We start from the raw sequence: 25246 nt of genomic DNA on the forward strand, positions 1-25246 counted from the left end.
CAGGCTGTTCTTGGTCCCCACCCCCCCCTGGCCTGGTCAGCTTTCCCCCTCCCCCTCGCCTCTCCCCCCTCCCTTTTTCCCCCGGGGCGGCTCCTCCCCTCCTCCCCCTCCCCCTCCCCCTCCCCTCCTCCGGCCCCCCCCCCACCTCCGCGGCCCCCTCCTGAAATTAAGGCCGCAGAGCCGGGGCGCCACACAGCGCCCTACGTGAAGCCCTGCGCGGAGCCCAACGCGGAGCGGCAAGACCATGGAAAGCGGGTCAGGGGACAAGCCTGCTGGGGCAAGGGCCGCTGAGGCGGAGCTCGGGTTCGAGTCTGATGAGACGCCGGCGGGGCTGCGCGAGGCGGTGCGCGCTTTGCGCGCGGACGTGGCGCGCTTCCAACGCGGTGTGGAGCTGCGAGTGGCCGAGGCGCTGGGTCTGGCTGGGCCCCTGGCGCGCACTGTGGCGGAGCTGGAGAGCGAACACGAGCGGCTGCGGGCCCACCTGGGGCGACTGGCGCGCCACGTGGAGGCGCTGGCGCGCGCCACCGGCCTGTCCCTGGGCGGCGGACCCGAGCTTGGGGCCGAGCCGGCGTCCCTGGGTCCCCGTGGGCCCCCGCGCTTTGCCAGCCACGCCGTGTTCTCGTTGTCAGGCCGTGGCCAGGTGAGTGAGCGCCTCCTAGGCGGGACGGGACGGGAGCGAGCGAGTGAGGGCCCAGTCCCAACGGGGCGCAGCTTGCAGGTGGGGAAAGTAAGGGCCCACCCCAGACCTGCAAGGTTGGATTTCCTTTTTTGGGGCCTGCTCTAAGGGGGTTAGTGTGAGAGCTTCTTTATGACCTCCAGCCTCAAATTTACCCTTCTAGAACCCCGACCTGTTCCTCCTGCTTCTGTGTTCTGGGTCCAGATGCAGCTCCTCCCGCTGAGGCACTGGCCTGCCTTACTTTCCCTAGTTTGTTCCGTGGCAGGGGTTGGGGTAGGGGAAGGCCGACTTCCATGCTCTATATCAGAGCCCTCAGGATGTGGTTTGGGATCCCGGCGTCTTATCTCTGGCCAAAAGGGTCGAGTTGGGCCAGGAGCTGGGCGGGGCTTTGGGATCCTGGCCTACAGCCACTGTGTTGGTCTTGGGTGGGGGTCTGTGGCTTCTTGGCAAGCATGACACGACCTAGCTACTTGCTTGCTGAGGGTTAAAATGACGGATGAGCAGTGAGACAGCTGTTGGAGGCCAGGCCACGCGTGCCACTGGTGACTGAGCCCTCTATTTGAGAAGAGGATGAGAAAGGCTGCGTGGTATGGAAAAGTGAGCCCGGCAAGCCAGAGAAGAGGGCGTGTGTGTATGTACGTATGTGTGTGTGTGAGAATATCAGAGCAGTGGGGGAGGGGGCTTGGAGGAGTGTGCGTGTGTGTGTGTGTGTGAGAGAGAGAGAGAGAGACAGAGAGAGACAGAGAGAGACAGAGAGAGAGAATATCAAAGCAGTGGGGGAGGGGGCTTGGAGGTGTGTGTGTGTCTGTCCGTTTTAGAGCAGTGGGGGAGGGGGCTTGGAGGGGTGTGTGAGAGAGAGTATCAGCAGTGGAGGGGTGTGTGTGTTTGTCTTAGAGCAGTGGGGGAGGGGGCTTGGAGGGGTGTGTGTCTGTCTATCTGTCTTAGAGCAGTGCAGGAGGGGGCTTAGAGGGGTGTGTGTGTGTGAATCAGCAGTGGGGGAGGGGGCTTGCAGGGGTGTGTGTGTGTGTGTGTGTGTTTTGTGTCTTAGAGCTATGGAGGAATGGGCTTGGAGGAGTGTGTGTCGATCACAGCAGTGTGGGAGGGAGTTTGGAGGTGTGTGTGTGAATCAGAGCAGTGGGGGAGGGGGCTTGGAGGGGTGTGTGTGTGTGTGTGTGTGTGTGTGTGTGTGTGTGTGAATCAGTGCAATGGGGGAGGGGCCTTGGAGGAGAGCCCCAGCTGGGATTGGCCAGCTCTGGGTCCACCTGTTTCTCAGCTTCAAGGTTTTGAATCTGTTGGGGAGGCTTCTCCACACCCTCCTCCTCCTGAGGGGGAGAGGGTCTTTGGGACCCTGGACTATGAGAATGGACCCTGCAGGGCCTCCAAATGGATAGGGGTGGGCTTGGAGAAGGACCACAGACTTCTAGGGGTTTAGAGAGTGGGCCCTCACTGAGGCATCCTGAGGGGAATGGGGCCTGGTTCTCCCCGATTAACTCTGAGACTCCACGGAAGGGCGAGATGCCCTTCTGTGTAGGTAGGTCCAGGTGCATGATTCAAGTTTGAGAAAGCAGCCAGCCTGGTTCTCAGGCTGTCTGGGTGGATTAGCAGATCCCTAGCCAGAGTATAAAGACGGGAGAGCAGGGAGCCCCGCTCCTGGTAAGACCTTTCAGACCTCGGAGGCTGCCCACTGGGGAAGTCCTGGGGAGGATGACAGAACCGAGGCTGAGGGGGGCTTCCTCGAACGGCCTTTCCCTTCCTCCTCAGCAAAGCTGCCTAAGCTTTTGGAGCAACTTGGCCAGAAGCCACAAACTCTCTGTGTCTAGTTCCCTGATCCTGCCTGACTGTCTTCTGGCCTCTTGATCACTCCCTCAATTCTTCCTTCTCTCTAAGGTGGCTCCTACCAGGCTCCCTCACCCTGCCCCCCTTCCTCCTTCATTTCTTCTCTTGGGTACCACCCTCACCACCACCACCAACCCCCCAAGGGCTAAGTCTCAGGGTCTCTGGATTCTAGCCCACAAGAAGATTTGAGAAGGGACCTGAGAGGGCTCAGCTGTGTGGCCTAGGAAGGAGGAAGCAGGACCCTAGGGCAGGCCTGGGGGTGCCCCCTGGGGGTGACTTGGCTAAGTCTCACCCCTCTTCTGAGCTTGTTTATCATCTACTGACCGGAGGTGTCAATTTTCCCACATGGGGGGGGGGTCTTGTGGATTCCATAGCACCCTGGGCACTGGCACAAGAAACAGAGGCTGCTTGGGACTGACCTGTCTTCCCACTGTCCTCCCTGTCCAGTGTAGCTTGGTACCACCATTGAGGTGGCTCCTAGAAGCAGAGTGGAGCTTCCCATGGATATCATGTCTTATCTCCTACTAGGGCCATGTATTCCCTGCTGGCACCTGCCACTCCCCTCCCCACCCCCACTCCCTGAACAAAAATAGGCACTATACAGACCCTGCCCTCCTGGGGCTTATGGGCCAGTGGAGGTGGGGAAGGGAGAGTAAAGCCATGCCCAGGAGGTAGAGCTGGGGTTGGCTGGCCCCTGAGTGGGCATGTGAAGGTGAGGCGCCACTCAACCATCCTCTCAAGCCCAGATATGGCATGAGCTGTGCATGGAGGTGGCCCTGGGGTGGGCCTGGTGTGGAAGGGCACCCGAGGAATCCAGACGCAAGTTCCAAGTGTCTCTTTTGCATCCCCCAGGGGCCTCCCCCCGGGGCTAGGCTAGAGTCTGGGAGCGGTCTGAAGTTGTTAGCTTTGCCCTGGGGGGTGGGGGAGGTGCAGTGTCTCCTTCGAAAAGCAAAATTGACCTTTCCCTTTCAAAGGGGGCCCATTTGCTTTAATTTACTTCTTCCGATGGTCTAGTGGGTCCCTGGAAGCTGTGGACTGGAGGCCATAAAGGAAGCAACCCCTGCCCTTGCGGAGCTTGTCTGGGTGGGGGGTGGGACATACTTCTTGCCTTTGGAAGGCTATCTGTTAACTGTAACTCTAGTAGGGCTGTCTAACTGTGTGGGGGTGGGGAGCCCAGTGGGAAGATCCAGATCCTCAGAGATGAGGAGGGAGCACCTGCTAGGTCTGGGCTGTTGCCTGTGATGGAACCAAAGTCCAGCCTGGCCAGACCACCGCCAGTGTGAAGGAGACAAAGTCTGGAAATGGGGGGATTTCCTGCATGTCAGCAGGGGAGTGCCTTGGATGGGGACTTGGGGGCTTGGAGACTGCATGAGCCCACACCTGCCAAGTATCCAACTCACTCCTTACACCTAGATGCTCTCTTCCTTTGGCCCCAGGGATGGACCCTCTCTCCCTATTTTCCTGCTCCTCCTGGCCAGCTCTGACTCTATTCTTGGCCCATAATTCTCTTCTGGCCTCTCAAGGCTCAGTCCTAGAGTCTGTCCTCCTCTTCCCTCTTCCTTGGCTTCAGTCCGCCCTCCATACCAGCCTGATGGGTTCATTCACTTTCTCCTAATTCCTGGGTCACAAATGCCTCCCCCCCATCCCTCCTTGTTCAGTCTCTTAATGGATTCCTTTGAGAAATCCTTCCCTGATTCGTCCCCTCCCCCATTGGTAATGGGTGACCTTCTGCCTCTCAGACCTCGCCTGAAAAGGGCTTTTCTTGTATACGGGTTCTTTCCTCCCTGCTTCCTGAGCTCCACAAGGCAGGGACCTGTCTTACCATAAGTAAACTAGGGTATCTCATTGAATATGTGAGTAAAGGGGTGTGGGGGCGGCGAAGAATGTTGTAGAGAGACAATGCACAGGGCTTGGCAGCAGGGGTGTAAGAGAGCCTGAGGACCACCCCCCCACACTCCCCCCCCCCCCCCCCCCCCCGCCCCGGGGGAGAGATGGTGGGGCCATCCAGTGAAGAGGGCCATGGATTTCCATTTCCATTGGGCAGTGGCAGCTTCAGCAGTGAATTCAGTCAAGTATGGTAAAATGAGAAGGGGGGAGGCCGGACCCCTCCCTTACATGTTGGAGAGCTGAGCCTGAGCTATTCTGGAACCCAGAGGAGAGGGCCCAGGAAAGGCTCTGACAAGGTGAGGAGGGCCAAGCCGGGGCCAGCTTGAGTCCTGGACACAGGAGCAGCAGCTAAAGGCCCAATTCTCCTGGAGAAGAGAAGGCAGAGAGGACATGATGGTGGGCCTTGTGTGTCTGGAAGGTAGCCTGCTTGTAGATGAGGATCAGCCTGGTTTGGAAGAACCAGGAGCTCCACAAGAGGAAGGTTTAGGCTTAAATCAGAACTGTGGAAAGCCACGATCTCTCTCTCTGGATACCTTTGTTGGGTGCCTACCATGGTTGGCCTTCAAGGAAAGTCTGCTTCCTACTCCAGGCACAGAGGGTCCTTCCAACTCTTTTGGGGGGAGGGGGTAGCCAATGGGGGGCAGTGTGGAGGGGGGGGTCCTAGAAAAGGCCATTGGAGGTAGGGAGGTGGGTGGGGTTCCAAAGAAGTCATTGAATAAAGGTTAGGTGGGTGCTTAGGAGTTTGGCTGAACAGGTAGGAAGGGGAATGGTAAAAGGTAGGGAGGGGGATGGTGACTTGAGGAAATGATAGAGTCCAGTGAAGAGACGCTTTCTTTTTTTTAAATAAATTTATTTTATATTTTAAGTTTACAACACTCAGTTCCACAGGTTTTGGGTTCCAAATTTTCTCTCCCTCCCCCTCGGCCCCCCCAACCTCACAAGACAGCATGTAATCCAATGTACATTTTATATGTACCTTCACATAGAACTTATTTCCATAATAGTCCAGTTGTAAAGAAGAATTATAACCAATGGAATGAACCATGAGAAAGAAGAAACAAAACAAAAAAAGAAGGAAAAAAAAGAGAGCAAAAAGTTTGCCTCCATCTGCATTCAAACTCCATAATTCTTTCTTGGGATGTGCAGAGCCTTTTCCATCATGAGTCTTTTGGAGCTCTCTTTGAACCATGCCTTGATGAGAAGAGTTAAGAATGTCAAAGTTAGTCCTTACAGATGCCGTGTGTCTGTAATCGTGTATAATGACCTCCTGGTTCTGGCTCCCCTCACTCAGCATCAGATCATATAAATCCAGGTTATTATGAAATCCGTATCTTCCCCATTTCTTATGGCACAATAGTATTCTATTACATTCATATACCACAATTCATTTAGCCATTCTCCAATTGATGGGCATCCCCTTGATTTGCAATTCTTTGCCACCACAAGAAGAGCTGCTATAAATATTTTTGTACATACGGGTTCCTTTCCCACTTGTATGATAAAAGAGACTCTTTCTAAAGGATTTGGGAGACCCATCCTGGCTAGCCAGAATCAGCCCCTCTGTCTGATTTTTCACAGTTCCACTGCCAGGCAGGAGGGGCCTGGGACCCTGGGCATGTGGGCCTTGGAGGCCTCCAAGTTGATGCTGGGCTCCCAATTTACTGCTTCACTGCTCCACTGCTCTAGGCCCAGCCTTGTGAGTCTGTTGGGGGTGGGGCCAGTATGGGAGGGTGACTCCTCCCCCTTACTGTTCCTCCTGCCCTGACCCCGCCTGCAGCCCCAGCTGCCACCATGAGGGGCACTTTTGGGGTCAGGAGCCATAATGAGGTGGAAGGCACCTTCCCTGAGAAATGACTGAGGTCCTGGTAGAGAATTGGCCTGGACATTTGTGGGGTTAAGAATAAGCAGCTTGTGGGCAAGTGCAGCCCCCCACTCCCTCACCACAGTTTGCTGCAGGGCCTGGACTCCACTTGGAGAGACTCCTGGCTCTCAAGTTAGAACCTGGGTTTAAATTCTGCCTATGGCATTTATTGCCTGCGTGACCTTGGGTAAGTCACCTTCCCTGAGTCTTAGACTGCTCCTATAAAATGAGGTGGTTGGCCTTGCTGCCATCACTAGCTTCTCTGCTCTGGTAGAACTTAATCTGGCAGAGAGCCAGAGGAGCCTGAGAAAGGCCAGGCATTTTTGTCCATCCACGCTCAGCCCTGTGGGTGGCTCCACTGGGGGGGGGGGGGGCGGGGGATGGGTGGTGGTGCTTCCCCTGACTATGGAGGGGCCCAGGAGGCTGGTCTGGTCTTAAGAGGAGTTACCTGGGACCACCTGCAAACCCCATTAGCTGAGAGAGGAACAGACTAGTGAACTCTGGGCCCCCAGCCCCTCCAGAACGTCTCTTTGGTGAGACAAGCCAGGCTCAGCCTTATCTCTCCTTCCCCGCCAGCCATGTTATTTTTATAACAAAGTGAACCACTTTGGGGAAAGGTTTAAATCAAGTCTTTCAAAACCTGGGCCTGAGGAAAGGGGCCCAGGCTGAGGGATTAAGTGTCTTCTGCATCCTGGGGAAGGCTCCAGCTGGGAGCACTTGGGGTCACAGGAGTGTCTGTGTCTGTGCGTGGTTCATGTAGGTGTGTGCTTGGAGGAGTGAACATTGTGACTTAGAAACTCACACACTGAATGGGGAGCCTTGGAACATGTGCACCCAACAGCACTGCTGCTCTGGGCCTCCTTGGCCTCGGTGGAGCTTCTTTGTTCCCTTCCCTAATTCTCATGTTAACAAATGCCAACTATGGTGAGAACGCTCTCCTGCACAGGAGAACAGAAAGGGGCCTGCCAGCTCCCTAGCGAAGAACCCATTTTCCTTTGGGAGATAGAAGGAATTCAACAGGTCACACACATGTTCCAAGCCACTCTGTCGTCCAAGAGTCAGTCTGTTGGGCCTTTATCCTCAGCCCCCCTTGTCCCTCTCACTTTCTCTCCATGGAGAAAAAGGAAAATCAAAATCTTTGTCACAAGCATTCACAATCAAGCCGAAAAGCTGCCCACATTAGTGGTGTCACCTAGTGTGTGTCTCAGGCTGTGCCCAGAGCCCCTCAGCCCCTGTGGGGGGTGGGCTGCCAGAACCCCTTGGCCCCCATCAGGAATGGTTGGCCTGAAGACCTTTGGTACTTTGGAATTGGGGCTGGTCATTGATCTGAGTCCTTGGGTCTTTCCAAGTTGTTTGTCTTTATGATGGTGTTCTTGGATCCACTGTTCTGGTACTCCTCACTTCTCTCTTCATCAGCTCTTAAGGATCTTTCTGCTTTCCTCTGAAACTGTCCCCTTTATTGTGCATGACTCACAGTCCAATGATATTCCATGACATGCATCTACCAGAATTTGTTCCACCATTCCCCAGTTAATGGGCTCAAGTAAGCTTTGCCAGGTCTCCCCAGCAGTCCCTAGTCTTCTCTAGGAGGGAGGCTGGGTCTCTCTGGATGGCCTAGCCCAGCCCCAAAGTTGACTGGCCTAGTGGCAGCCAACTGGTCTCTGTGACTTCCTGTAACCCCCCACGGATCAAGATGACTGAGTTGGGGGGTGGAGCCCCACTCAGAGCAGCCTTGGGCTCTGTGTGTGCCTGCAGGGCTGGCTGGCCCTTCCACCAGGACAGCCTGGCTGAAGCTCAGGCAAAACAGCATTGTTATCAAACACAATTGCTTCCTTACTGTAAGAGACCCACTGTATGCAGGGACACAACAATGCTTCTCTTCCCCTTGAGGTGGAAGGGAGAGACAAGCCCCAGGCAGGTTGTAGGAGGAAAATCTGCCCTGGCTTTAAAAAAAAGGGGGAGTTATTTGAATTTTAGGCTGTCCCCCTGGGTTGTGTGCCTATTTGCCTCTCCTGGGTGCTTTCTCTCTTCTTTGGACAGGTAGGGGATGGTGGGGCTGCACAGGGTCTTTGAGGCCAGCTTCTGTCTCCCTGGGGCCTGGGGGATGGGGGTGGGGGCTTCTCCTCCTTCCTGAAATCTCTTGGTGTCGTGTACTAAGTGTGGGAGCAGGAGCTGGGGGAGGTAAGACTCTGGAGGCCAGACAGTCGTCTCCAGGACAGCCCTAGATAATCCATGGTGGGGGGGCGGGGAGGAGAGCTAGGGATGGAGGAATCTTTCCAGACTCTTGACAGTTATTCCCCAAGTGCCCTCCCCTCCCAGAGCTGTCCCAGGCTCCCACAAGCCAGCCTACTGTGATCTCTGGCTTTTACTTTCCCAAAGTTCTTCCATTTCCATTAATGTGGGTTTTTATTAACTATTATTAATGAGAATATTCTGAATAATGATGTGATTATTCGTCACATTATTGCAGTCTCTACAGTGAATCTCTGAGGGAGGCAGACAGGGATTACTCCATTTTCCAGATGGAGAAGCTGAGGATGAGAGTGACTAATGTCACCTGAGTGAGTGGTGGTTCTGGGACCAAGAGCCAGTCCCACCCGGGTGCCTTTGGGGAGATCCATCCCTCCCCTTTTCTGGCAGAGAGCCCTCTCATAACACAGATTTTCTTGGAAGTTCCTCAAAGCTAGCCCTTGGGTCCTAGAATGTGCTCCCCATTCCACACCCCTGGCCCACCACCTCTGCTCTGCTGTGAGGGGAGGGAGCTTCTCGGTGCTGAGCTCAGCTTGGCCATCATTGCTCTCCATCAGCCCGGCCTGTTTTAGTCTTCCTGCTTCCATCATTATGCTCTTTGACATCTTCTCTTTCTGCATCAGTTAGTGTAAGTCTTCTCGAGTGTTTCTGAGTTTGCCCCATCATGGTTCCTTCCACAGTGGCAAGCTTCCGTCACTGTCATGGTCTGCCACTCGTCTGGCCTTTCCCTGGGGGGTGAGCAGGCATCCTGGGCCACTGTGAATGTTTGGGGGTGCTGACCCCCTGGGCTTGTAATAGTGGGGAGGACTCTGGGAAGCTGAGGGGCTTTTCCTATATCACCGCAGATGGCTCCCAGAGAGGCTGGGCTACAGCCATACCATCAGGGTTGTTGGGGTGCTGGTCTCCTGATGTAACCTGTTTCTGTCTTTGGTCACTTTGCCGATTGGCCAGGTGAAGTGAGAGATTTCTTTTTTTCTCTCTTAATGGTATTTTATTTTTTTTCCAATTACATGTAAAGATAGTTTTCAGCATTCATTTTTGTAAGATTTTGAGTTCCAAATTTTTCTCCCTCCCTCCCTTCCCCCTTCCACAAGATGGCATATAGTCCGATCCAAGTTATACACGTGCAATCATATTAAACCTATTTCCACATTAGTCATGTTGTAAAAGAAGAATCAGAGCAAAAGGGAAAAACTATGAGAAAGAAAAAAAGTGAAAATAGCCGGCTTTGATCTGCATGCAGACTTCTCCAAAAGTGGGTAGCATTTTCTACCATGAGTCTTTCAGAGTTGATTTAGGTCCTTGCATTGCTGAGAAGAGCCAAGTCTGTCAAGGTCAGTCATCGCTCACTGTGGCTTACTGTGTACAGGGCTCTCCTGGTTCTGCTCCCCTCACTCAGCATCAGTTCGTATAAGTGTCTCTAGGTTTCTCTGAAGTCTGCCTGTTTATCATTTAGTGTGGAACAATACTATTCCATTATGTTTATATGCCATAACTTGTTTACCCATTCCTCAATTGATGGCATCCCCTCAGTTTCCAATTCTTGCCCACCACAAAAAGCTGCTGTAAATATTTTTGTACATTTAGCCCCTTTTCCAGTTTTTATGATCTCTTAGGGACACAATAACCTAGAAGTGGTTATTGCTGGGTCAAAGGGTGTGCACAGTTTTATAGCCCTTTGGGCATAGTTCCAAATTGTTCTCCAGAATGCTAGTATTACTTCACAACTCTACCAACAATACATTAGTGTTCCAGTTTTCAAAGTGAGAGATTTCTAAACTGTCTCTCCTGACTCTCAGGCCAGGGCTCCATTGTGCCCTATAGTGCCTGAGGTCTCCTTACCTCGAGGAATTCTCATAGCCCCAGCATCCTACAGGGAGGCAACTTGTAGCTTGGTGAGGTGAGGCCCATGACACTCACTAGCTCTGGTACCATCCAGGAGTAAGGCGTAGGCCCTCAGTTCCTTTGTCTGTAAGTGGGGATGGTGCCTACCCCAAGGGGCTCTTGTGGGAGTCAGAAGAGGGGAGCACTGGGTGATACTGAGCTCCTGCTTCCTATCCTAGCCTCTCTCCTGGGAGTGATCAAGGCCAGGGTTGGCCTCCTCACTGGTCTGACCCCTCCCTGCCCTGCCCCCTTTTGCCTGGAGTCCTTCCAGGGCCCAGGCACTGAAATGGGGGGGGGGGGCGCTTCCTCATTACCCTTGGGATCCTCTGAAGTCTGGGCTCTTTAGAGGTCCCTGGTGCTTGGGGGTGGACAGGCAGATGCAGTGTTCAGGAATGGGCTTGGTTTTGACGGGGAGTCTTCCAGTGTGATTAGACCATTCTTCTGTTGAAGCCATTTAGCTGCTGAGTTCCATCGCCTTGACTCACTTGGCCACATGGTTTTGACTTGTTTTCCTACTTTCTGTAGTGTTAGTGGAAAGGCTGGAGGCCCCCTTGGCAGTGGGGATCCCTTTGTGGGGAGGAGCTTGACCTGGCTGGTCTCTGCCTTCCAGCTGCAAGAGCTTGTCTCCCCTCCATCTGATACCTAATCCAAATGAGGTGACCCAATGGTTAGGGTTAACTACCCTACTAGAGCCCCAGCCCAGAGACAGACAGCAAACTTGGGAACTGGACTGTCCCTGACCCTCCGGAGGAGGGAAGGGAGGGAAGACTGGGTGGCCTCAAAGGAGGAACAGGAGCAGGGGCAGCAGCCTGGGGAACCAGGGCACCTGGCCTGGCTGGGGCTCTGTGGACACTAGGGCTTCTCGGCCCAGGTGAGCTATCCCCAGGTGGGAGGAAGGCTCCCAGAGAGCACGGCCCAGGAGGCTCTTGGCAGAAGGACAATGATGGGATTCTCCTGGGGTTAGGGTCTTGCCCCTCCTCTGGAGCTGAGTGAAGACAAGGGGGCTTTGTTACTCTGAGGCCTGGCAAGAGTGAAGTCCTGGATGACTTGGGCAGGCAGGCAGTGCCGGGATGGGGAGGGCCAGGCTTCAGGGCCCCCCAAACTTGTCTGTGGACAATCTGTTGAGAAAGAGATAGCCACGTGGAGAAGGCCTGGGAGATTTTGACAGGCCTGAGCTAGGAGGGAGGCATTCCAGGAAGAGTGGAAAAGCCAGCCTAGGCAGAGTCTGTGAAGGGACTGCCTGGGGCAGGAGGCCGGCACAGCCCTTCTCAATGTCTGTGGAAACAGCCCAACCTCCCCAGCATCAGGAGAGCAACTTTCCAGTCCTGGCTCTGAGCTCAGCTGGGGGACTGTGAGCAAGCCTCTGCCCTCTCTGAACTGAGAGGGTTGGGTTAGAGGAGCCACTGGCATGAATACCAACACTGTTATGTGCCCAAATCCTCCCCGCCCTCCACCCTGTTCCCCAGGGGTCCAACCCTCCATTTTGTGTCCAGGGGCTGACTCACTTGCTTGGTCTTAGAGCATCAAGGTTAGCCCAGGTCTTTGCACATGGTGAGACTTTACTATCTTTTTATTCATTTATTCATGTGTACGCATCCTTCCATCCATCCAGCCAGCCAGCCATCCGTCCATCCCAAGTTTTTTACACTGACAGCTCTCTGTGGCATGGGGAGTCTCTGGCATGAGTTGGCCCTGACTGCCAGCCCCACCTTCACCCCCCTCCCAATTGGGAAGGGGTCTGTCCTTGCAGCCCCTGGGCTCCGCCTTGCCACTTCTTGTTGGGCTCAGTCTCCCCAAGTTCAGGCATCTGTACCAAGCTGACTTTACTACCAGTACACTGGTCCAGTTTAACAAGTATTTGTTTCATTAAGCAATGATTAAGCACCTCATGTGTAACAGTCACACGCTGGTGTGCTGGTGTTTCAACAATCCGGCTAGCAGCTGCTGTGGGGCTGGGGTGGGGGCATGTAAAACCAGCAACAACCAGCACACAGAATGCTGCAAGCCCAGATTCTTTTGATCTGCTTTACCAAGGAAAGCAACTAAGGGGTTGACAATCTTACTTTAATCCAGCATACAAATACCATTCACTTAGTTCAGGGGGAAAAGCCAGCACCCTGAACTTCGGAGCAAATACAAATTACAAACATCAACAGACAGACCAAATACAATTCATAGTTAACATCTAAGTTCAGCCCAGGGGGCTCATGACAAGGGCTGGCCCAGAGTCACTCGAGCCACCATGGCTGTGGGTCAGAGCTCCAGAAAAAGAGAAAGCCAACCCCTGGTTTTATATCTTTTTCAGGGTCAAGGGTGAGTCACACATGCCACTCACCCACGTGACCTAGAATCGTCACAAAGAGGAGACTTAAACCCAGGAGGTCTAAAAGCCTCTGATGTCCCAAACGTGTCACTCAAATTCATATGTAAACTAGGCCCTCCCCTGAGGCAAGGAGGCCACCAAGGACTCCTCATTTAATCAAGGAAATAAAGGCCAAACTCTTCAAGGGCACTTGGTTGAATTAAGTGCTAAGAGCCCATTTTGATTGCCAATACAGCTGGGGGTACAATACCCTGACCTCAAGGAGCTTGCATTCTTACTGGGTGGGGGTAACAACAAAGCAAATGAGATGCATGGAATTGGGGTGGGGTGGGGAGGTGAGGATAGCTCCCTGCAGGAGCTCCCTGGAGCTAAGCTCTGAAAGGGGCAGGAAAGTCTGCATTCCGAGCCCAGTACAGCTCAGACAAAGGAGGGGAGGTGGGGCCTTTTGTTTCCTGGTCTGCTCCTCAGCCTCCTAGATGAGGACCCACCTCTTGGAAGGAGATGAGGGAGCCTGGGGTGATCATGGAGTGGGGTGATGCTAGCCCTGGCAAGGCTGAGGGCTGAGCTGAGGCAGGGTTGGTGTCCAGCTGCCCAGACCCCTTTGGACTGTTGGGGAATCACCCCCCCACACACACCTCTGAGACACCCTCACTATTGCTTCTCCTCACACCTGTCCTGCTACCCCTTTCTTTTCTGTGACTATCCTTCATTCTCTGTTCCTGATCTATGGCTGTGGAGCAGCAGAGTGGGTAGTTGAGCTCAAAACCAGGAAGGCCTGGGTCTAAGACCTGCTCCAGGCAGTCCTCCTGAAGGAAGCAGCATGGGAGCTCCCCAGACCCAGGTGTGGGGGCCCTGCCCACACCCTGAGCCTCTTGCCCTGCCCTCTCCACCAAGTCCCTCCTTTTTGTGACTTAGGACATCAGCTTGCCTTTCTCCCAGCAGGTGCCTTCTTGGTGCATTAGTGAAGGGGTCCTGCATCAGAGGACCTGGGATGAGGTCAGGAGGGCATTCTGGAGTGGTTTCTCCTGTTTCCCATTCAGTTTGGGCCCCTTGTGATTGGTTTGGCAAGATTCTGGGCAAATAAGGGTTTTTTTTTTTTTTTACCAGTGTTTGTTAGGTGAATTCCCTCCCTGGTTAGGAGCCACTGTTGTTCCTGCTTGTATCTGGAAGTCCCACCCCCATCCTCAGAGACCTTCATCTTTAACCAGCTGTTCACTGCTCAGATCTGTGCTCACTTGAGCCCTGGCCTTCACCCCCATGGCCCCAGGTGATTCCTTCTGGCTATGCCATCTGGGCACACATGAACATAACGATCAGAAGGGGGTGTTGGTGAGCATCTGGGCAGCCTTCCATGCTTCTCCATCACAAAGAGATCATGTCACATAGTGTGTCTTTCATAGTCCCTCTTGTTAATGTCAGGTAATACCTCCCCATCAGCTTGGGTCTGGTTGGCCCTTCCTCCTCCAGTTCACACTTCTCTGCCTTCCTGGCTTTTCTTGTCTTTGAAGCCCTCTTGTTACCCTTTTTTCTTTTAATTAAACATTTCAATTTATAAGCATTTATCTTCTCTCCTTTCCCTCACCACCACTCCCCCCATCCAAAAGAAAGTGAACAAAACCCTAACAACATGTACAAAATCAAGCAAAGGAAATTCCCATCTTGGCCACATCTCATGCTGAGGATGAGGAAGATGATTTCTGCATCCAGGTCTATCACCTCTAGCCAGGAAATGTTTGTCCCCTCTGAGTGAGGCATCCATTAATCCCTTTTGGCTCAGGAGGCCTCCATCCTTCCCCTCTGGCTCAAGACATCCCCATCCCTCTGTCCCTCCATCTCTCCATTCCTCCCTCCATCCCTCTCCTCTGGCTCAGGAAGCCTTCATCCATCCCTCCCCTCTGGCTCAGGATGTCTCCATCCCTCCATCGCTCCACCTCTCCATTCCTTCCTCCATCCTTCCCCTCTGGCTCAAGAGGCCTTCTTCCATCCATCCCTCCATCTATTTCTACATTCCTTCCTCCATCCCTCCCCTCTGGCTCAAGAAGACTTCATCCTTCCCTCCCTCCATCTCTCCGTTCCTCCCTCCATCCCTCCCCTCTGGCTCAGGAGGTCTCCATCATCTCTTCATCTACTGAAGAAATCCACCTCCAAGGCTCTCCTGGTGGCTTCCTCTCTCTCCTTCAGTGACGTTCAGATGGGGCTGCTTGGTCTGCACCTCTGGCAGTGCTATGTCTTTCAGCAAGGAGAGCACTGGAGTCACCTTGTAGTAGTTCAGCTACTGTGCTATGCCCTGCCTGTCCTTCCTTGAAGGCAGGAGTCTACCCCAAGGCAGTAGAGCAGGGCCCCATCAGATGCCTTTTGGCACCTGTCCACTGGTCATCTTCTCTAAAATGGAAGTGTAGCTGGTTGTTCTGGCATGCCTACCTATTTCTAATCTTATTTTCAAGATTTTCTTTAATCACAGTATTTGTAGAAAGGATATAAACAGAGACTTTGGGTTTCTCTCTGTCCCTCCCCCATCCCCCATCTATCTTTCTGCTCTCTCTGTCCCCTCACCTCCTCTTTCTCTCTCTTACCTTTCTTTCCCTCCCTCCTCCCTCTTCTCTTTTCTCTCTCCCCCGCTCCTCTCTCTGTCTCTCGTTCTCACACACACACATGTCACCCACAAGGTGAAGTTTCTTATAAGAAAAATGAAGTGTCATACCTAAGAATCTCCCTGAAACCTTCCTCTCAGCCTGTCAATGTGGTTGACCTAGAAACCCCAGTCCCATGGCATGACAAAGAGAGCCCTGGGGGACCCAGATTCTACAGCCAGTAGGGCCCTCGGTGCACTCACACCACCCACAGTGGGTACCTAACCAGCTCCAAATTGGGGTGGGGAGTGCTCCCCTCGTCCTGCTTAGGTCAGCCCTTCTGAGCTAAGGGTACTGTGAGGAGCCCAGCACAATTCTAGCACTGGCCAAAGCCGGCCTCCTGCCTGACTGGACCTGAGTAACTCCAAGAGATTGCTCATTAGCATTTAAATGTGCTCTTCTAGACCCAGCTGCCCAGCCTAATTCACTTAAATATAAAGGCTCAGCCAATCAGTAAGCATATATTAACTACCTACTGTATGCCAGGCACTTTGGAGTCTCTGGGGACAGAAACAATTGCGCTGGGTGCTGGGGGGGGGTGAATATTCCTGGTGAAAGGGATGGAAGGACACCTTTGAGGGGCTAGAGTAACCATTGGTCACCTCCCCCATCCTGCATTTAGATGAGCTTCTCCTCCCTGGCCTGTTTGGGGGGTGGGGTGTTGAGGAGGCCTTGCCAGTGGCCACAGGCTAGGGCTGGTGGGCCCAGTGAAAGCCTGTGACCGATTCCTATGACCGGCCACTCTAGGGATGGAGTGGGAGGAGGAGAGGGTGAGCCAGCATCTGTGCTGGTCCCTGGGAGGGGGGAGCCCACAAAATCTAGAAAAGCAATGGAAATAACTCCCCAGCCCCTCTTTAACCTGCTTCCTCCCTCCGGGTCCTCAGCAGCTTCTCAGGCCCTCCCTTAGTCTCCTGTGGGATGGCTCCTGTCCGTCCTTCATTAGGTATTTGAGGTCAGCTCCATCGGAGCGGATGTCTCTGGTGTGGGCCTGGCTGCTGACTGCTGGCCTCTGCTCTCTTCACCTTACCTGTCTCTTTATATTACGAATCTGTGGATGTGCTCCCATTTTTTTCCTCAACCCACAACCAGCGGACATCCCCCTTCTATAAGAAATGTTCCTGCCACCAACATCCTTCGAGTTGTACTCCCCAGGTATGTTACCAGCAGGATGACTTGTAGAAAGGCCCACCAGCCTGTGAGTGTGCCACCAGGGCACAGGAGGCCCTCTCTGGCAGAGGCTGGACATCCCCTCACCAGGGGCCTGCATTCTTTGCAGGCGAAGCTGCATGGGGCAGCCACTGAGGGTCCTTCTAGCCCACAGAGTCTGCATGTCTCAGAGTGGGTCTTGCCCCAGAGTGGGTTTTTAGCAGCTCCTTGTGAATGTTATTTCTAAGCCATCAATATATTCAAGGCTCAGCCTATACTCTTTTCCTCTAAAGAAAGTGTTCGTTTTTGTGTAATCAAATACTTCCACCAATAATTTCTATTTTTAAAATGAAAATGTCACCCCTTTCCATTGGAAGGATGTTCCTGTTTTCTGTTGTTTTCATCATCTAAGTATCTGGCTGGGACTTTGCGTGATACAAGTTGGGATGACTTGTTCCCAGTCAATCTATACTGGCTCGCTCTGGTCGGTGCTCACACACTCCCCATCCATGATTCTCTTCTAAGGCTTTACCAGCATTAGCACCAGGCTCCAAACAGTGTCATTTTAAATAGTCACTTGGGGGTGGTGGGGTGGGAGAGGGTTATCCCAGCGGGCCCTGCCTCTGGGCTAAAGAAGGAGCTAAGCCATTCCCAAATGAACCAACTGAGAAGTAGGTGTCCCACTGGCAACCTCCATAGACCCAAGTCTTCAGGCCTCACATGACAGACCATTGTTGCCAGCATCATTTGATATGACCTGACACCAAGGGGACAGAGATGTTTGGGGTTTCTTGTAGCAGTCCAATCTGAGACATAACTTTTGGCTGCCCTTTCTGGGACCTGCAGGGAGCTAGAGAAGGTCCCCTAGGACCCTTATCAGTGGAACATGTCTCCTCTGAGTGGGGTCCCCAGTGGGCAGATGGCCCAGACCAGGCCGTTTTCCCCTTCTCCCCCTTTTGTGAGATTGTGGGGTGAGGGGCTATCTTGGGGTTCCCACAGCTTTGGGCTGAAGGTAGGGAGATTTTGGTCATGTTGGGAGAATTTGACCCTGGGGAGGGACACAGCAGTGGAAGCAGAATGTTTAGAGGACAGCCTGACCACATGCAGATATGTTGGCCTCCAGGCCATGAGAATAGATGTGGACCACCCGTTGTGCATATCATGTTGTAGGAAAAAAGAACTGGGCCCAGGGGCTGTCAGGATGGGCGTGTGTGGTGGACTAGCCAGGCTAGCCACCCTGACTGAGGTGGTGCATGTGGGGATAGTTGGAGGGCCAAGGTGGTGGCCTGGTTCTGTAGGCCACGTTCTGCTCAGGCCCAGCGGATCTGAGGAGGAGGCAGAAGCCTGCAGAGCACTTGGCTCCCATTGGCCAGGGGAAGGTGGAGTTATTTCAACAATCTGGCTAGCAGCTGCTGTGGGGTTGAAAGACCAACACAAGCCCAACAATAAGCACGCTACCAACATGCTGCAAAAGCCCAGGTTCTTTTGATCTGCTTTACTAAGGAAAGCAATGTTAGGGGGTTGACAAGTTTACTTTAATCCAGCATACAAATACCATTCACTTAGTTCAGGGGAAAAAGCCAGCACTCTGAACTTCAGAGCAAAATACAAAGTACAAACATCGACAGACAGACCTTATCTGATTCAAATCCCAATACATAGTTACCAGAGCTTAACAAAGTCCCAGCATCCAGGTTTACAAGCTGGAGGGCTCTTAGTTACGGCTGCCTGGAGTCGAGCCACCAAGAGTAAGAGCCCCTGAGCAAATGGCTCTGTCTTCTATTCTTATCGCATTTCAGATGTCATCAAACGTCATCTGAATGACCACAACTTAGGCTGCTATGATTGGCTCTGGAGTTAGCACCTCCCCTTAGGACACTGGGAGCTTCATACCCACATAGGCTTAGCACCTAATAAGACTCAAAGACACTTAATCATTTTAAAACAGTAAGAAAGTCCCAAGTTATTTGATATTACAGGAGTACGGGGTCCTCACTGTTTGGAGTTGATGCAGCTAGGAAGTGTGGGAAGTAGCATCAGACCCTGCAGACAGTACATGTCTGGGCTGCCCACTCCCCACCGTTCAGTAGGCTGGCCTTTGTTTTTAGGTTTTATTGTTACCAAGTAGTGAAGGAAAAGTGGCTGACTCAGTGACTCCTGGTAGCCCACCTCTCAGAGAGAGGAGGGTCCTGTGGCTTCACCACCTGCTGGCTTAGAAGGTGGTTCAGTGGCAGTCCACAGGCCTTTAGGAAGCCCCTACAATGAAGTGCTGGGGATACTAAGAGAGGCCAGAGACCTCCCTGCCCTTGGGGAGCTGCCGCTCTGATTTGTGCTTTTGTGGTGTCTGGGTGGTGGTGCTAAGACTTGTTTCCAGCAAAGTTTCTGTGTGTTCTAGCTGCACCGTTGTGGTTTGGGTGAAGCTTTTGGAATTGTATGTCATTAACTCTTGTCTTTTTTGACAACCTCTATCCCTTCTTTGCTTAAAAATTCTCTCCCTGGAGAGAGTTGGGAAAAGTCTGTCCTCCTTCTCCTCTCCTCTCCTCCTCCTTCCCCCCTTCCCTCCCCCACCTCCTTCCCCTCTCCTCCTCCCCCCTCCTCCTTCTCCCCTCCACCTTCTCCCCTCTTCCCCCTCTTTCCCCCCTCCCCCCTCTGCTCCCTCTTCCCCTGTCCTTTCCTCCTCCCCCCACCCCCACCCAGAACAGATGGGATGACAAGGCTGTGGTCTGATAGAACCCTAGCCTGGGCTCTAACTCGGTCTCTTCCTCTGGCTCCCTCCCTTCTGTAGCTGGAATTGCTTTTTCCCTCTGGACTGCTTTGTCCTCCTTAAAGGACAGGATGGCTATGATGAGGATCAGCCGGCCCCAGGGCACCTGTGGGGACCCCGGAGAGGCCAGGACAGACTCTGGTATAGGGTGGGATTACAGACACACGGTTTTGTGTCTTTCCAGAGCCTGGATCAGGAAGAATGGGCTGATTCAGAGGTAAAGAGAGTCTCCAGTGCCTCAGTTGTGGAGAACGGGCATCAGGTGGTGGCTGGTGAGTGAGCAGCTGTTAGGGAGGCCCCAGGTGACTGCTGCCTCCCTGGATAGTCTTCCTCCAGCTTTTCTTGGGCCAGCGAGTGGGCTGGAAGCCATGCCCGGGGTGAATAGCCCATGCAGGGATTGTAGAAGGGGTGAGGCCTCAGAAGCTGCTTGGGCAGAGTGGGCAGAACCAAGACTGATGGGGGGAAGCAGCTGGTGCTGGCCCAGGCTGCACGGGGAGAGGGGTCTTTGTGCAGCAGCTGTGTGCCCCCTGGCTGGCTGCTGGAGAGGGGATTCTCTGTCAGGTAGGGGGCTGGCCCTGCTGCCCCATCAGAGGCTGGGGCTGCCACTCATCTCCTCAAACCAGCAGGTACTGCTGGCCAGACTGCAGTGTGCCCAGTCCTGTGCCTCACTCCACTGCCAACCTTGCCCTGGAGGGAGGGGCAGGGACGGGACAGCCCAGGAAACCCCATAGAGAACAAACTCAGAAACTGCCAGCAGTGTCCCCAAATGAGCCATGTGGGAGGGAACCCAGGGAAGGGAGAGTTCAGTGTGCTTCAGTCTAGGAGGGCTTCCCAGGGGAGGCTGGCCCCAAAGGTTGAGTTACTTTGGAGCAGAGAAGGCTAGGAGCCAGGGCTGGTGCTCCAGACTGGGGACCATTGAGTGCTGAAGCCCTGTGGTGGGCAGGGGCTGAGAGGGCAGTGCTGGCTGGAATAGGAGATCAGGAGGGAAGGCTTGAGCATGGCAGGCCCCGAATGCCAGGCAGAAGATGTTTGGCGTTTATGCTGTAAGAAGTGGGGAGCCCCAGGTAGTTTTTGAGCACAGAAGTAACAGGATAAAAGTGGTCCTTTGGGGAGGATCTGAGATTGGGTGGTAGGCTGAAGGCAGGCAGGGCCCCTGTCTTTTGGAACGGTGTGGTCAGTGTTGGTAAAGTGAGGGGAGGAGCCAGCCAGCCCAGGGATCCTGGCCTCTGCCAGGGCCTTGCCACTCCTTGGGGCTTTGCGAGGATGAGGACCAGGTCGGGGAGCAGCCCCCAGCACTGACCTGGGCTAAGCTGAGGCCTCAGCTTCTGGCACACTGCGGGCCAGGAATGCTGCCTCACTCACTCTCTTCCCCCACCCGTTCTTTTCTCTCCCCAGAGGCCCCTGAGCCCCTTGAGCCCCACCCCCCAAGCCTGTCTCTTTGCATGCCCCACCAGCCTGTCACTGCCGTCACCCGGGGCCCAGAGAAGATTTCAGGGGAAGTTGTATCCCCAAGCCTGACCTGCTCTGGGGCCCCCATGGCCAGCCAGGGGCACAGCACAAGCCCCAGTGAGCCAGTGAAGACCTCAGGCCAGCCAGGTAGGGAGCTGGGAAGGAGAGGCCCTGGGCTGGGGAATGCAGCCTTGGGGCAGGGCTGCTGACTGATCACCCCTCTGTCCCTGCCAGTCCCCATCCCCACCCTCCCCTTCCCCCTTCTTTCAGCTCTCAAACCCTCCTCCCCAGGGCAAGGTCTGAAAATGTTGTGGGCAGCTGTCACAGTGCCTGGTGACTAATGGGCCTCAGAGCATATCCAGCTCAGTCTTCTCATTTTACAGACGGGGATACTGAGGCTGGACAGAAGGGGTTTGCCTAACATTGGATCTTCAGGTTCTGTCCCCAGTGTATGCCAGCTGTGTGTGACTCAGGGCTGGTCACTAGCTGAGACTCAGTTTTCCCTTCTGTTCAATGGGGAGAATTATATTCTGGTTATCTGTATGCTCTTCTTAGCCCTGGCTAGGCTACAAGCTCCCTTAGGGGCAGTGCCTTCCCTGACTGAACTTGGGCTCTTCCCCTGGCTGAGCCCAAAGATTTCTCTGGCCCTGCCCAGGGTTACACACAGGGTAGCTGGTTAGTGGCAGGGGCAAAGGGCCTCTGAGGTGAGGCGTTGCTGGCTCTCCCTCCAGCTCTGGTGGCCCTCTGCCCCTTGCTGCCCCTCCCTTCCCCCAGGCTGAGGCATGGGAAGTGGGGGGGAGGGGCAGAGGTCCTGCTCAAAGTGAGTAGTGCTGGGAGGGGGAGCTCCGAGGGGCAGCCACACTCCCTCAGCCGAGGGCTCTAGATTTTGGTGTCTTGTCTCCTGCCAATCAGAGAAGAGCCTCAGGGTCACCAGGTCCTCCTCTGTCACCAGCTTTGGGATGACCAGTGTCTTCGTCAACAATGAAAGGTAAGCTGGCCGGCCACCCGGGACCACCCATGGCCTCTCATGGCCACCCCCAGCCACCATGGCCTCTGACCTTGCATGCAGCCCAAGGCCCAGCCTTCCTGGACCACACATTTAGGCCTTTGGTTTCACATTTGTCACAGAGGTCTTGGCCCCAGGGACCTAAAGAGCCTACTATGATGCAGGGGGGCTTCTGCTCCTGGGGCTGGCCTGATGGAGGCTGGCCAGGGCTCCTGAGGCCATGCCTGCCAGCCAGGGAAGACTGAGGTCTGCGTGATGCTGGGTTTTACTGGCCACTACATTAAAGGGCTGACTCTGAGTTGGCCTGATTCTCTGAGAGTGAGAGGGGCTCTTTGGGCCTCATTCAGAACCTGCTTCTACCCTGGCTCTCCGAGCCTGGGCCCATTCTTGGGGTCTCAGCCCTGGGTGGGGATGTGGGCAACTTCTCCCAGGCCTCTGAGCCTGGCCAGACTGGCAGGGTGACTCCTGGCCAGCAAGCTGGTCTGGCCAGTCAGCAACTTGAGCTGAGGGCCCCTTCCTGGGGCCAAAGTACCTGCCTGCTCCTGCCTGTGGGAGCTCATGGGAAGGGGAGGAGCCCTTTGGCCCTGCTGGGTTTCACTGTGGGACCGTGCCCATCTGGCAGGGAGAGGGAGGGGGCTTCCCTCCCTGCTGGGTCAGAGCAGCCCTTTCTCCAGCTTCCAGCAGGCGACCACTCCCAAATCGCCATCCCCACCACTGCCAGCGGTCAGCCATCGGCAGGGGGAGCGTCGCAGGGAGCTGGTGAGATCCCAGACACTGCCACGGACCTCTGGGGCTCAGGCCCGCAAAGCGCTCTTGGAGAAATGGGAACAAGATGCTGGCAAGTATGAGCTGCCCCCCTTCCGTGTCCAGCCGGGATCAGGGTGGGGGGACTTTGCCTTGGAGGAGCAGCTTTCTCTGAGCTCTTCCCTCCTGGCACCCAGTGATGACCCTGTGGAAGTCATTTCATCAGTGTTGATTGTGACTGACTAAAGAGGGGGTGGGGAGGCCAGAGAGGGCGCATTGACTCTGTGCAGCATCCATTACATCAAAGCCCTAGAGGCCCCCACCTCCCCTTTGTAGGAGGTGAGCCCCTGGGTCCCCTCAACTTCCCCTTTATAGGAGGTAAGCCCCCAGCTCCCATTTGTAGGAGACGAGCCCCTGGGGTCATCCAGCTCCCATTTGTAGGAGGTGAACCCCTGGGGTCCTCCACCCAACTCCCCTTTGTATGAGGTGAGCCCCAGGGCTCCCCCAACTCCTCTTTATAGAAGGCAAGCCCCCGGGGTCCCCCAGCTCCCATTTATAGGAGGTAAGCCCATGGGGTTCACCTAGCTCCCCTTTGTAGGAGATGAGCCCCAGGGTTCCCTCAACTCTGCTTTACAGGAGGCAAGCCCCTGAGATCCCCCAGCTCCCCTTTGTAGGAGGTGAGCCCCTTGGGTCCCTGACTTCCCTTCACAGGAGGTCAGCTCCTGGGGATGTGGCATAGGCTCCCGAGCCCAGACATACAGGCAGGGCAGCCCAGAGGCAGCTGGCCCTGGATTCAGTGGCCTTTGGTATCCCCTTGGAAGGGGGTAGGGATGGACACCTGCTTGCTGGGGAGAGGCCCAAGGCAAAGGCCAGCCCTGGAGCCCTACATGGACCTGTCTTCTAGGGGCCGAGGCGAGTCACGGGCCAAGCTCAAACGCTCACAGAGCTTTGGTGTGGCCAGTGCAAGCAGCATCAAGCAGATTCTTTTGGAATGGTGCCGCTCGAAGACCATTGGGTACCAGGTGAGATCCTGAAAGTGAGTGGGCAGAGCTTTTCCCACAGCTAGGTGGGAAGACGGGCCACTGAGGATGCACTGGGAGGAGTGGGGCAGGGGCAGTTGCCTGGGCAGCAGACACTGAGGCTCTGGGGGCCAACAAGAAGATCCCTGGCAAGAATTGGGGTTGGGGTCCCCTAATGCCATGTGACCACAGCATCTCAGTGGGTACCCACAGCTACTTGGGGAGGCAGGTTTGAGGCCCAGTGAGGAAACCCCCTCTGCTGATGTACCTCTCATTCCTAGCAGGCTGTCTGTGGGAGGTGGGTGAAGGAGGCTCTGAGGTTACAGGGCTGGAGGAGGCAGAGACAATACTTGACTGCCATGTTCTGGACTTCTTCCTAGCCACCCTGCCTTGCAGCTTCTCATTGCGGCATCAGCATGCTCATTTCACAAATGTGGAAACTGAGGCACAGATTATTAAATGCCCAGCCCAGGGTCAAAATTTCTGGGGTGGGATTTGATCTCAGAGCAGAGAGGAAGAGGCTATGCCCCTGGGGTGGGAGACGGGAGGGAGGGAGGGCCCGTTCCCTTCCCTTTCTCTTCTGGGATACCAAGGGCAGGCCTCACTCTTCTTCCCTCCTTGGGTCCCTATAGCACGTGGACCTCCAAAACTTCTCCTCCAGCTGGAGCGATGGCATGGCCTTCTGCGCCCTTGTCCACTCCTTCTTCCCAGAAGCCTTTGACTATAACTCCTTGAACCCCAGTGAGCGGAAGAAGAACTTTGAGCTGGCCTTCACCATGGCCGAGTGAGTACCTGGGGGGAGCAGGGAAGGGGAGCCTGTGTCTTCGAGGCCTGAGGCCAGGCTAGAGCCTTCCTTATAGTGTCTGAGTGAGCAAAGTCATGGCCATGGGCTGCAGTAGGCTGAGGCCAGGAGAGTCTGGCCAGGGCCAGGCTGAGGCTGGGAGAGCCCAGCTGGAGCAGGATGAAGCCAGGCTGAGGCCAGGAGAGCCCGGCTGGGGCCAGGCTGAGGCCGGGAGAGAGAGGCTGAGAGAGTGAGGCCGGGAGAGCTCGGCCAGGGCCAGGATGAGGCTGGGAGAGCCCAGCTGGGGCAGGCCAAATTCCTGTTTCCGAATCACAGTGGAAATACCCCAGATGCGTCCTGTGCTGTTGCCATGAGGGACTGGGGAGTCCTAGCTGTTTAGGTACTTTCTCTCCCAGAATGTCTAGCAGACGAGCACTGAGGAGAGCAGCCATCTTTTTGCTGGGCCCGGTCTACTTGCCCCTGTTTGAGGTGTAGCTAGCTGCTCTTGGGTCTGGGGGAGAAAAACAAGGGGAGACAGAATTGGAATTAAGCATAGGGCTATGGAGCATGGCAGTCCTGCCCTCTATTTTACATCCTAATGGAGAAGGACACCCCCCTCACCTTGTGCACACAGATGCTGGACAGAGGGCACTGTGTTGTGTGTGTGTGTGTATGTGTGTGTGAGACTATGGCGGGGCTGGGCAGAAGGGGCCCCTGGAGGCCTGCTCCTGGGCACAGTGAGGTAGAAGCCCAAGATCCTGGCAGAAGGGTATCCATGGGCTAATGACTGAGATGCTAGCCTCATGGTGGGGGGTCATGTGTTCAAAGAGAAGTGAGTCTGCCCATCTGAATGGTTTGGCCTTCCCAGGACCTTTTCGCAGTCTGTCCTTGGGCTGGGCAGCCCAGCAGCACAGGCTCAGCAGATGGTGCTGCCTTTTGGAGGCATCTGAGAATTCTCCAAAGCTGCAAATGTTCTCTGTGTCCCCTGAA

The 25246-nt window shown here is 54.7% G+C and overlaps 1 protein-coding gene across 1 annotated transcript in view; it reads left to right on the forward strand.

Moving 5' to 3' along the window:
* Positions 1-244: 244 nt before the first annotated feature.
* SMTNL2 (smoothelin like 2) overlaps positions 245-25246 on the forward strand; it is a 30156-nt gene continuing 5154 nt past the window's right edge. Inside the window, exons 1-7 of the mRNA XM_036757132.1 lie at positions 245-640; positions 19442-19529; positions 20653-20853; positions 21619-21694; positions 22387-22554; positions 23361-23478; positions 24108-24259. Coding sequence (XP_036613027.1) covers positions 245-640; positions 19442-19529; positions 20653-20853; positions 21619-21694; positions 22387-22554; positions 23361-23478; positions 24108-24259 — 1199 coding nt within the window. The remainder of the gene's footprint in view (positions 641-19441; positions 19530-20652; positions 20854-21618; positions 21695-22386; positions 22555-23360; positions 23479-24107; positions 24260-25246) is intronic.

Source organism: Trichosurus vulpecula, chromosome 4 (genome assembly GCF_011100635.1).
Source record: "Trichosurus vulpecula isolate mTriVul1 chromosome 4, mTriVul1.pri, whole genome shotgun sequence".
Lineage (NCBI taxonomy): Eukaryota > Metazoa > Chordata > Mammalia > Diprotodontia > Phalangeridae > Trichosurus > Trichosurus vulpecula.